Consider the following 13,450-nt stretch of genomic DNA (forward strand, 5'->3'; position numbering starts at 1 on the left):
TCGTGTTTTTTCGGACCATTAGACCCTTAGGGCCTGTAAGGGTAAAATCGGGCTTTTGCATGGCCGTCACTGCTGTGGAGCATTCGCGATCCTCTGCTTGATTTCTTCTATCCGGAAGAAGAATATAGTACGTTCAAGTTTAAAATTCCTAGCAAGGTTTTTGATTGTGATTTAGGGCTCCGAAAATTGGTTGTTTTGTGAAATTGTTTTGACTGTATTGTAGGACTTTATATGTGAAATAAGTTTGGTTTAAATTTGGATGTTTGCTAACTCTGTACAAACCCTAACAGGGGACCATCCCGGGTTGTTTTCCGTCGGTTTTCATCACGGAGGGTCAATCTTCGAAATCAATGGACAGAAGAAGTATGTTGGGGGGCAATTGACATTCTTTGACTAATGCTGGATTCGTCAGTTCGAGCTCGTAGATCTTTCCAGCATGGTATTGCGGTTGGGTTACAATAGGCAACTCATATGTGAGTTCTATTACGTTCATCCAACGTACAGTGATGGTTGTAGGGGCGTGGAAATAGGAGGCCCATTGCTGCCCATAACTGACGATGTACATCTGGGTCCTTTTCTCGAAGTCGCGGCTACTACCACAAAGCTAGTTCACATTTATGTTGTGGAGATAACACAGGCGGCAGCCTTGCTGAAGAAGCGAAAGGAAAAAGCGGAGGAGTTGCTAAAATTTGTGAATGCTAGTAAAAAACCCACTATGGTCATTGAAGAACTTGACGAACCGAACCCAATTGTGCCGAAGAGTAAACCGAAAAGGAAGAAACAACAGCAAGAGGAGCAGAGGAAACCATCGGCACCATTATTGTTGCTTGAGTGGTACCCTAGGGATGTTGAGTTTGAAGAGTATTTGACCAAAAGTTTAGAAGACAAACGTCGCGAATGGAAGAGGAAAGAGGAGGCTGCCCGTAAGAATTTGATGGATGCATTTGCATCATGTAGTGCAGAGCAAGTAGAAGCTGTTGTGGTGGATGTTGAAGAGAATGAAGCAGTCGTTGGTGTTGTTGGACAAGGAGATGTCCATGCATGCGAATGTGGAGTTGAGGTTGAACACGGTATACAACCTGAGGTTGAGGTTGAAGCAGTTATAGACCATGCAGAGGTTAGTACACCACTGTGGTATATGTTTGTGATTTGTTGTTTATTGTTTGGTATTCATATGTGATTCATCCTTTGTTCAGATTGGGCATCATGAAAACGAAGCAATTGTAGACCCTGTTGATAGCGTGGCAGAGGTTAGTGCACACCTTTTGTAATAGAGTTGTGATTTATGATTGTATGCATGGTGTTAATTTGTGATTTTATGTTAAAGCAGATGGGACAATCTTCTCATAGTGAAGATGTTCAACATGTTGACGATAATGTGTACAAACCGACCCTGGATTTTTCAGCCGAACCTCAGCATCAAGTGCAGTCGGAAGTACCCATTATCGAGGAGATTCCGGATGAATTGCTAATGTCCGGACTTGAACCTCCGTCCATGGAACACGCTGGACAGGAAGTGCATGATGTGCCTGAAGTGCATGGTGGACCGGAAGTGCCATCTGGACCCGAAGTACAAGGTGGTCTGGAAATACATGATGGTCCTGGAGTAGAACCTCAGGAGCCGGTTTGCATTCCATCGTTTGAGTACGCTCCGGATGGCTTCCATCTGCATAATGAGGGACCGCCGACTGATAATGAAGATGATGAGGTGGACCATTTTATCTCGTTGGCACACATGTGCCGAGATGAGCAGCTTTTCACCTCATATTACGAATCCATTTTCCAACAACAAGATGCGAGACAGGAACCAGAGAATGTACAGCAGCCGGGTGATGGGGAAGTCAATCTTGAAGGCGAAACCCAGCCGGGTGAGCCTGGGTCAGGGGGGTCAGCGGGTCAGGGGGGTCAGGGGATAAACGGCGGAGGAAGTACTCGCCTTATGTGGACAATAGGAACATGACAAACAACCCACTTTTTGAGGAAGAAGTTGTGGACGAGCTACAAAATGTTGATGACCTTGAGGATTTGGAGGGTTTGGAGGCATGCATAAAGTTTACCCCCTTCAAGTTCGTCAGAAATGAGCTTCCGCTGTGGAAGCCTGGTGATGTTTTTAAGCATAGAGATTTCTTCGATGACGTGTTGAGGCAGTACGCAATAATGTCAAGAAGGCGGGTGCACGTGAAAAGAAACGACGGCGAAAACTTCGTGTGATTTGTAAAGGGCAAGGATGTGAGTGGTATGTGTACTTGAGGAAGCACGAAATACACAATGGTCATGATTATGTGGTGATGAATATGCAACGCGATCACGCGCACATATGCTCTCAAGTATTAGATTCGAAGTGGCTGACGGCCAAGTGGCTAGGGGAGCGTTATATGGAGAAATTCAAAGCTAACCCTCACATTCCACTTGCAGCTATGCGGCAGTGTGTCGATGAAGATTTTGGCCTGAAGATAGGTAGGATGAAGGCATATCGGGCCAGAGAGCACGCACTGGACGGCATTTTCGGCTCTACGGTGACCCAATACAGAAACTTGTTCTACTATAAAGCCGAATTGGAGCGGACGCACCCTGAATCCAACATTCATATACATTATGAGAGTATGAGGGATTTTGGCGCCGTTGGTCCGAGATTCATGAGGTTCTACTGCTGTCTAGGGCCATTGAAAAAGGGATGGATGGAGTTATGTCGCCCGATTATCTTCTTCGACGCTTGTTTCTTGCGAGGGATGTACAAAGGCCAGCTAATGACAGCAATGGGGATTGATCCCAACAATGGCTGGTGGCCGATTGCTTGGGCGGTGACTGAGGCCGAGAGTTATGTCCAGTGGAAGTGGTTCGTGGAGTACTTGTCTGATGACATAAACTTGCATGCAAATGGCCCACGTTATGTGTTTATGTCTGACCAACAAAAGGTAGGCCATCCGTTATTTCAATATTTTATCATGTACGTGATATGTGATTTAATTTTATTTGTGATTTGATTAATATATTAGGTATTGAACTGTGATTTTGTGGTAATGTTTTGTTGTGTTGCATCAGGGCCTTGCAAAGTTGCTTGCTGAGGAATTCCCACAGAGCGAGCATCGCTTTTGTGTTCAGCACATATACAACAATTTCAAGAAGAGATTTGTTGGTGAAGATTTCAAAGACCGGTTGTGGGAGATTGCCTCGAGTACCACCGTCGAACAGTACGTGGCTTTGATGGATGCTTTGCAGACCGAGTATCCCAGTGCACACCAGTGGCTTTCTGGAGTAGCTCCCAAAGAAAAGTGGGTCAAGGTATTTTTCTCTCCACACACCTGTTGTGATGTGATCCTGAACAACATCTGTGAGACATTCAATTCGAAGATTGCATTGGCTCGAGAGAAAGGAATTATCAGCATGTTGGAGGACATTCGAACAAGTCAAATGGAAAGAATTCAGATCAGAGGCCAGTGGATCAAAAGCTACGATCACGCAATCCCTCCTGTTATCAAGGAGCTTGTTTATAAGTGGTACGCGAGGGTTGTTGGGGTTTGGTGCCCCTTGCACAGCGGAATTCATGCAAAAATAAATAAATCAGATCTACAGATCTATTTGACCGATTATGGGATTAATTATCTACATGTTAAACAATCAATTGCATACAAGAACGCACACAATTCAAGTAAAAGAAATTAAAACCTAGTTCGCGAATTTCCTACGGTTTAGAATTACCGATCTGATTCTCCATAGAATCGATGATTGCTTGCGCCTTCTCCACATGAAGATCTTCGTACTCAACCACGAATCTTCCAATCTGTATCCTGAACTCAGAATCAGACCTTTGGGTTTGCAAAGCTTATCAGTATCGAAAATGGCTTGATTAGAAAGAAGACATAATATCAGTTTTCTCAAAAACTGATTTTTCGTCCACTCCCAGAGGGGAGCACGAAAATTAATGTGTTAATTCACTCTTAATCTTCTTTCTAATCTCCTTTTATATAGAGTTATTATGGGCCAGATTAGGGATCCATGGAGGTTGGACTTGGGTCAAACCTGTTGGACTTTTACTAATTAAATTGAGGCCCAATTTAATACAAGTCCAATAGAATATTATTATCATCCACTATAGTATAATAATATTGACTGCCCGTCCAATCCCAAATTACGAGTAATCCGGGCTTTACCTCTTAAATTTATTATTTCCCGTGTTTAAGATATAAATATCCATTAATTAATTTAAGTCCGCTATTTGACTTTAATTAATTAATATCTATTTCTAAGAGCTGTCTAGTTCAAAATCTTTATTTATTATTCTGGAATAAATTCCAATCGGCCTTCTGAATAATAAAACCATTTTCGAACACCTCTTGAGGATATTATCAAACTGGACTCACCCAGCACACGATTCATTGCAATAACAATACTAGCACCTCTAGACATAGATCACCACTACCCAAGATATCAGGATTCTTGGATTGCGAAAAATCCGCACCATTTGATAAATCAAAGTAGTGCATAATCAATATCGTATGTTCAATGTTATGTCAACAATGATTAAGAAATAACAATCACCGAAACCTCGTCTTTCAGTAAATAGCAAGAAAGACTTATCTCAACTGTTAGATCCTTCAGTGCTATACCACACCAGTGTCGTTTATTTCCTAAGGTAAGGAAATATGCGGACTGACACTGCAACCTTTCACGATAGGTAGCCAAAGCCTATCTAGGTTGTGAAATTCTATTTCTCTTCTACAAAGGACCGACTGCATCACCTTCTGTGAACGTCGTTCACGACCAGTCTACTATGCAGAAGAATTAGACTTATTTGCTTCTTATACATTTAAATGTTTGAGAAACATCTTATAAATGCATAAGCAAACACCAATGCGATAAAATTAATTCTTCTCGCCTTGGGTTAAAAGTGGATTGTAGAGTTTATTGTATACAAGCAATTCTATCCGTGCAACATGCTCGAAATATGCTTTTCAGTATACCAATCCTAACAATATCCCAGTTATACTCAAAATCATGCTTTCGAGTATACCCACTGCCAAAACTCTCCCACTTATACTCTAAGCAGGTCTCGGGCCATGATACATCGAACTATCATACTTTTCACCTCATGTGTAAAACATGTTGCCATATAAGCATTTTGTGAAAAATTCTGCCAGGTTGTTCTCTGATGATATCTTGGAAACCATAACGTCTTGCTGCGCACTTAATCCTTAATTAATTTCATACTTCATCTCTATGTGATTGCTTAGCTTTATCAGATCGTGTTTCCCTCGAGTTAGATACCTGGCTAGAGTAATCATAACAAAATATAATACTCATAGGCATATTCGGATTCACGGTCAAAGCTATCAGGAAATTACTGAGATGAACAACTACCTTAGCAGTTTCCGAAGAAACTACACTTGTAATTTTCATGATAGAGTCTGTGATGTAATCACACTCCTTCATGACTCAGTTTTCAACTCCTAACGTTAACACATAGTCAGAGGATAACTCGATCATCAATCAATTATAAAATCGAGTCGATGTAACCTAAAGGACATAACATGGATGTCTGGTAAACTAGAGCATACCGTTTAGTCTTTTTCAAGCACTATAGTATATTCTTTACCAAGCCAATGTCCTTGGCCATGGTTAATATGATATCAAGCTTCTATGCCAAAAGCAAAGCTAATATCTAACTTAATACACATCATAGCATAATCGAGACTTCCAATTACGGAACTTGTCTCATTCCTCTTGATCTCATTCAGTGTCGTAAAACACTTACTACAGACAAGATAATTCCATCTAGAAAAGTAAAATATTTTCTTGGAATTTTCAGTGCTAAAGTATCTAAATATTGTGTAGATGTAGGATTCTTTAAGAAACATAACATTCTTTTTCTAGCAATCTAATGACATAGATGCTTAGAATGTAACTAGATTATCTTAAATCCACCATCCTTAAACTGGGTAGACGACCAGTTTCCTACGCTAGATAACCCTCTTAGTTGTTTATCAACTTTTATAGATGTCATCATCGTAGAGTACCAAGAATACCATACATAGTGCACTTTCAACTTTCTTGTACCTGTAGCTTTGTTAAGGGCACTGGTCAAATTCAAAAGATTTGACAACGTGCATGAAACACATGTTCTATGATTTAGATGCTTTCCTAAGACCATAAATGATCTACATAAGCTTCCAAATCACTTGTTTCTTGCCATTTATTACATAACCATTAAGATGTTCCATGCATATGAGCTCTTCAAGACTTCTATTAAAGAAAACTGTCTTGACAATCATAGTACATACATCCTAATTTATGTAGGCTATAATAGACAATATGATACAGATCGACTTAGGTAGAATGGCTTGCGAGAATATGATTCTCTCTTGGTATAACCGTTCAGCCATTATTCTAGCCTTTTAAGATCTCTGTTTACACTTGCAGATCCACTAGCTCCCACTAGCTAAAATAGTCTATGGGTAGTATCGCAAGTCTTGCAAACATTCTTGTCTATTTAAGATTGTTATTCAGAATCTATCATCTTATCAAGAATGATTATCTGATGAGTCAATGCGTCCTTGTAGTTACATGGATTAGGTTCAAGTTGATCTAAGACTGAATCTAAAGACTCTCTTATGCCCATGAATTATTATGTTCGCAAAGAACGCTCTCACTACGACATGACTCTTACAATCTTAGGTACAAATGTTGATTTTCTTAGTTTCTTGGTTAAGATGGAAAATAGATATTCTCATTATTTTGAGAATTATCATGCTTGTTAGGCTTGTAGTTCTTCACATAATCTTCATCAAAGAATCTAGTATTCGTGTAAACAAACACCTATCTTGCCTTGAAGATTATGAAACCTGTATATTTTCTATCATTTGGGATAACCTTAAAACATACCTCAATACACAACTCCAATTACTTGGATACCTTTTCCAAAACATGTGTTGGAATAACTCCACACCTCGAGATGTGCTGGACTAAACTTGTCTCTAGTCCACAACTCGTGTGTTGTATAAGGTATTGATGTTATGGTAGTTTCTTTGAGGTATAACTCATTGTTTCCAACGTATATCCCATCAATGATAAGATGTCATTGAGTAAAACTGTTCACTTATCGAACTTGTCTTCAAGAGACTTCGATATCTTCTTATATGACTATCCCATTCTTTAAAAGAATGCTTGGAGTAGTCAACTAGGATTTAGCTCCCACTATTGATCTTAACTCATTGCTCGTCTCCTATGGTATAAACCATTAAGACTTGCTAGTCTTTCTATGTCGCACCTCTATAAGTATTCTGAATCCCTTGAACCACCAAAAGAATCTAACTTATTGTGCATCAACCAGACTTACCTGACTTTCAAGCTATTTAACAAGTAAGCTGTTAAAATCTCGATAGTCACTTGAGTTAGACAAAATCAGTTTGAACAATTCTAAGTACTTTCTTGGCCTTATGATTAAGTACCATAAATACTTTATCGTTCATTGTTTAAGAAGTTGAACTGTGGTGTTATACTCAATCTTTTGCAATTATATTGTTTAGATACTATGATGTATAATTTGTTTTTCTATGGTACTATGATAGATATTCGATCCACATTTCTCAATAATGCAAGCATTATAAAATTAAATTGAACATCGTAGAATCATAAATGAGTTTATAAACTGAATATAAATTCATTCTAAACAAGACTGTACCAATAAAACAAAATCTCTAACATCAAAACAAAACAATAAAGTGATCATAAATAAATAGCTCCCACTGCAACAACTGCCCAACTGGATTTAGATCTCTCTTTAGAAGTTGCATTGTTATCTAAGTCATTGTCCTTTATATAAGAGGTTAATCCGACTTACAATGTATCTTCTCTTTGCCTTTTCACCAAATATTTCTTGCCTTTATAGCTTTCATTGATGACAATTCAGCTCTTCCCTCTTTCCATTGCTAGTCTTCTGTTCGATTGAACTAAGACATAGGAAAGATGCAGCGTTAATGAATTCGTCAACTATCATGTTATCTTCCTCCAAAAGTAATAAACTGAATACAATGCCGAAGGTTTCCAACTTTTCAATAACAACCTTCAAATAATCACTTCCTATTACATTTGGCGATGAACTGAGTGTAGAAACTATTTGAGTAACTGAATCAGAAGATTCATCAAAACATTCTATCTCTTTTGGATGTTCCAATAGAATCTGGACAACGTCCTCATTGGATATCCCTTTATCATCGGTATAAACCAAGTCGTGTCTTACTACTTAAAAGAAAGTAGTTTGACCTTCTATCTCAAAAAACTTGTCAAGTACATGCATGAAATGCATTCTTGGATTTTCTTTATAGAATTTTGTCGAGGAAATGGAGGACATGAACTGGTGAGTACAAACTTTAAGTTTTAAGCAATGAGAATCTTATCCATTTAATATTTCCAGTCTACATAATTTTGGCCTTCGAGTTTGATTTCATTAAGGTTCGCAGACCTTATTAAGAATTTGGATGAGAAGAAATAAAACTATTTATCACATACTATGCTTAATACATAATCGCAAATAACCATAAAACAATTTATGTATCTCGCAACCGTGACAACCAAAATAAGTACGCCTCTAGGGAGGTCATACAAATTTGGATTCCAACAATTTCCTGGTCACAATACCGACGAATAGTCCAGATACCACTAAGGTTGCATGGCCGCCAAATATTGCCTAAGCTTTAACCATAAATATTAGCATCTAGGAATTTCGTTTCTGTTTTGATACTCCTTCTAGGGAAGGTCGCACGCCACTAACAAAATTCCATAGCTATCTTATAAATATGTTTAAACATATGAACTTGCAATTTCGTAGGATTATGGCTCCCACTAGGGTGGGTCGCGATAATATTATAAACATGCTTCCAGTTTAAACAATTTACCATTAAGAAGTCTAATCTTATGAACTTGCTATTTCGTAGGATTATTGCTCCCACTAAGGTGGGTCGCGATAATATTAGAAATTGCTTCATATATAGACCAATTTATGGAGATCTTATACAACGCACTGTTGTAATTATCGCTTAGTCATTTTAAACATGATTTTTGCATAATCATCACATAAGTAGATAAGGCAGATAATCCACTTAAAACAGATTAACACCAAATAAATAGATAAATCCATTTAATAATATGACAATTAATCTCACTGGATAATTATTGAAATTATTTAATAAATCTAGGGATATTTAATTAAATAATTAATTCCTTATCTTATCCAAAATAGGAATTTCGGATTTGATACGATTTATTTGGATAATGACTATCCAAACTAATTTAGGATTTATCTAGATAGAATTGAATCTATCTAAATCCTCTTAGGATTATTCTAGATTTTACATGGATAAAATCAAATCCTAAAATTCAAGATAAAGCTAACCTTGGATTATCATTATCTAAATCTTACCAGGATATTTCAGGATAAAAACAAATTTCTCCAAATCCATAAGACGAAGATAAAATCCAATCATTCCAAGATTTAAAGAATCTTAGATTACTTAGAATAGAAACCTAGAATATATCATATCGATTAGGATTTATTCTAGATAAAGTTAATTTTATCAAAATCCAATTAGATAAGGACTATCTTGTATTATCTTTATCCAAATTTATCTAGGATATTTTCTAAATAGAAATAAATCTATTTATATCCATAAAATTAGGATAAATAGAATTAATATTAATTAATTCAACTAGGATGTAACTAGATAGAACTAAATCTATCTTAAATCCAAAAGATAGTTACAATACTGGATTAACAATTATCTAAATCTTCTAAGATATATTCTAGATAGATACAAATCTATCAATATCTATAAGATAGAGATACATTTAATTATCTAAATCTACTAGGATATTTTCTAAATAGAATTAATTCTATAAATATCCACAAGATAAAGATAAACATGGATTGTAATTATCCAAATCTACTAAGATATATTCTAGATAGATATAAATCTATCAATATCTACAAGATACAGATAAACTTAATTAAAATTTATCTTAGTCTATCTAGGATTTATTCACATAGAATTAAATCTATATAAATCCATAAGACAAAATAAAATTAATTATTATCCAAATTTATCTAGGATTTATCTAGAGAAAATCAAATCTATCCAAATCCATAAAATAAGGATAAAATCCAAACATAATTAATTATTTATCTAGTCTATCTTGGATTTATTTACATAGAATTAAATCATACAAAAATCCATAAGACAAAATAAAATTAATTATTATCATCCAAATTTATTTAGAATTTATCTAGATAGAATTTAATCTATCTAATCCATAAAATAAGGATACATGTCTAATTAATCCATAATTTAATTAAAATTAAATTTTAGATAATCCACTTAAGATATATTCAAATATTATTCTAAAATCATATCTTGAATTAAATCCAAAGTTAGTTCCAAGAGTTTAGGAAACCCTAACTAATTTGGAAAGTGATTTCACAGGGCGAAGACCCGCGCAAGCGTCGCCGTTGTCATAACAGCCTGTTCTTGCCTCCGTCGACCGTCTTTCATCTCAGCGGCCGCTGCTGGACTCTTCGACGCTGTTGCGTCGATGTCACAGCTCTGGCGCTGTACTGCTGGATGCCGTCGTCGCTGCTGTCACTGCGACGTCACTGCAGCTGCCTCGTTTCTATCGCTTCGCGGTATACCGACGCAGCTGTCGCTGCGTCGTCGTACCCGCCGCTGCCCGATCCCCGCTGCTGCGTCGTTGTCGTCTCTGCAGTGGCTGCGACAACAGCTTCCTCCGAGCCTGGAAACTGCCCACAAAAATGGCTCCCAGTCGAACTGCTGTCGTCGCCGACACGCGTCGTTAGTTGCCCTCGCCGTAGCTGCTGGAGTTGACCGAGTCTCAGCCACGACGCGCTGGTCAGATTCCTTGCGGATATCTCCGCAAAATCATGAAGCGACCGTTTTGATTCTCCATTAGGAAACAATTGAAACAAATTCACGTACATAAATTACGTAACCAACAATCCCAATCTATTAATCTTCATTATATGCAATGATTATCCAAATAATGAATCAATAAATATTGACAACTAATAAACATGGTTCGGCGTAGTAATACCGACGCGATGTTTCGTTCTTATGTTATATTTAACCAACAAAATAACAACCAAGCCACGAATACAATCATGCATTCAAGCAACTCACATAACATGAAATTAATCCACATAATCAGAGCCAAAAACTGGCTCTGATACCAATTGTTGGGGTTTGGTGCCCCTTGCACAGCGGAAGTCATGCAAAAACAAATAAATCAGATCTACAGATCTATTTGACCGATTATGGGATTAATTATCTACATGTTAAACAATCAATTGCATACAAGAACGCACACAATTCATGTAAAAGGAATTAAAACCTAGTTCATGAATTTCCTACGGTTTAGAATTACTGATCTGATTCTCCAAAGAATCGACGATTGCTTGTGCCTTCTCCACATGAAGATCTTCGTACTCAACCACGAATCTTCCAATCTTTATCCCGAACTCAGAATCTAACCTTTGGGTGGGTAAAGCTTATCAGAATCGAAAATGGCTTGATTAGAAAGAAGACATAATATCAGTTTTCTCAAAAACTGATTTTTCGTCCACTCCCAGAGGGGAGCACGAAAATTAATGTGTTAATTCACTCTTAATCTTCTTTCTAATCTCCTTTTATATAGAGTTATTATGGGCCAGATTAGGGATCCATGAAGGTTGGACTTGGGCCAAACCTGTTAGACTTTTACTAATTAAATTGAGCCTCAATTTAATACAAGTCCAATAGAATATTATTATCATCCACTATAGTATAATAATATTGACTGCCGTCCAATCCCAAATTACGAGTAATCCGGGCTTTACCTCTTTAATTTATTATTTCCCGTGTTTAAGATATAAATATCCATTAATTAATTTAAGTCTGCTATTTGACTTTAATTAATTAATATCTTTTTCCAAGAGTTGTCTAGTTCAAAATCTTTATTTATTATTCTGGAATAAATTCCAACTGGCCGGGTTTCAGAATAATAAAACCTTTTTCGAACACCTCTTGAGGATATTATCAAACTGAACTCACCCAACACACGATTCATTGCAATAACAATACTAGCACCTCTAGACATAAATCACCACTACCCAAGATATCAGGATTCTTGGATTGCGAAAAATCCGCACCATTTGATAAATCAAAGTAGTGCATAATCAATATCATATGCTCAATGTTATGTCAACAATGATTAAGAAATAACAATCACCGAAACCGCGTCTTTCAGTAAATAGCAAGAAAGACTTATCTCAACTGTTAGATCCTTCAGTGATATACCACACCTATGTCGTTTATTTCCTAAGGTAAGGAAATATGCGGACTGACACTGCAACCTTTCACGATAGGTAGCCAAAGCCTATCTAGGTTGTGAAATTCTATTTCTCTTCTACAAAGGACCGACTGCGTCACCTTCTGTGAACGTCGTTCACGACCAGTCTACTATGCAGAAGAATTAGACTTATTTGCTTCTTATACATTTAAATGTTTGAGAAACATCTTATAAATGCATAAGCAAACACCAATGCGATAAAATTAATTCTTCTCGCCTTGGGTTAAAAGTGGATTGTAGAGTTTATTGTATATAAGCAATTCTATCCGTGCAACATGCTCGAAATATGCTTTTCAGTATATCAATCCTAACAAGGGCTTCATCGTGGAGGGCTACATGGAACGGACAGTCTTCGTACCAAGTGTCTGGGCCTTCTGGCCAATATGTTGTCAACATGCGCGATTTGACTTGTTCCTGCAGATTGTGGCAGCTAACCGGAATCCCGTGCACGCATGCTATCGCAACAATCAACAAGAATGGCGACGACGTGACGAGAATGTCCTCTACCCCATCAATGGGGTAGCCAGTTGGCCGAAGAGTACTGTAGATGGTTCAGTGGAATTGGCGTCCCCGAGGTCAAAGCGACAGTGTGGTAGGCCGAAGAAACTGAGACGTGAGGAGCCCCAGATTCGTCTTCATGCAGATGGAGGTGAGTCATTGCGTCGCACCTTCGTGATGAAATGTCGTCGGTGCGGTCAAGAAGGTCATAATAGGAGGACATGCAGCAATGATCCTCGGACAGATGCCCGTTCTCAGGTTGGGGAGACTTCGCGTGAACTTGGTGACAGTACTTTACCTGAATCGTCAAACAATCCCCAACGCCAAGAGGTACTATGCAATAAGCATATGCAACTATATTATGTAATTGTACACAGTGCTTAAGCATGTAAACTTACTACACTATTAATTGTTGCAGCCTAATGTTTCGAATCCGAGACCAAGCACTCAGAAAAGGACTCAGCCTCAGAGATGCGGCGCCGCGGTGATCAAGATTGATGGCCTTTACTTAATCTTAAAACGTTGTGTTTGTTTGGGATGGGTGAACAATTTGTGGCAGTGA

At 37.7% G+C, this 13,450-nt stretch overlaps 1 protein-coding gene across 1 annotated transcript; it reads left to right on the forward strand.

Moving 5' to 3' along the window:
- Positions 1-2,288: 2,288 nt before the first annotated feature.
- On the forward strand, positions 2,289-13,450 carry LOC121800905. The gene is made up of 4 exons (XM_042200394.1): positions 2,289-2,915; positions 3,043-3,516; positions 12,811-13,218; positions 13,307-13,450. The coding sequence occupies exons 1-4, from the start codon at positions 2,289-2,291 to the stop codon at positions 13,448-13,450; spliced, it is 1,653 nt and encodes a 550-aa protein (XP_042056328.1).

Source organism: Salvia splendens, chromosome 4, assembly GCF_004379255.2.
Source record: "Salvia splendens isolate huo1 chromosome 4, SspV2, whole genome shotgun sequence".
Classification (NCBI taxonomy): domain Eukaryota; kingdom Viridiplantae; phylum Streptophyta; class Magnoliopsida; order Lamiales; family Lamiaceae; genus Salvia; species Salvia splendens.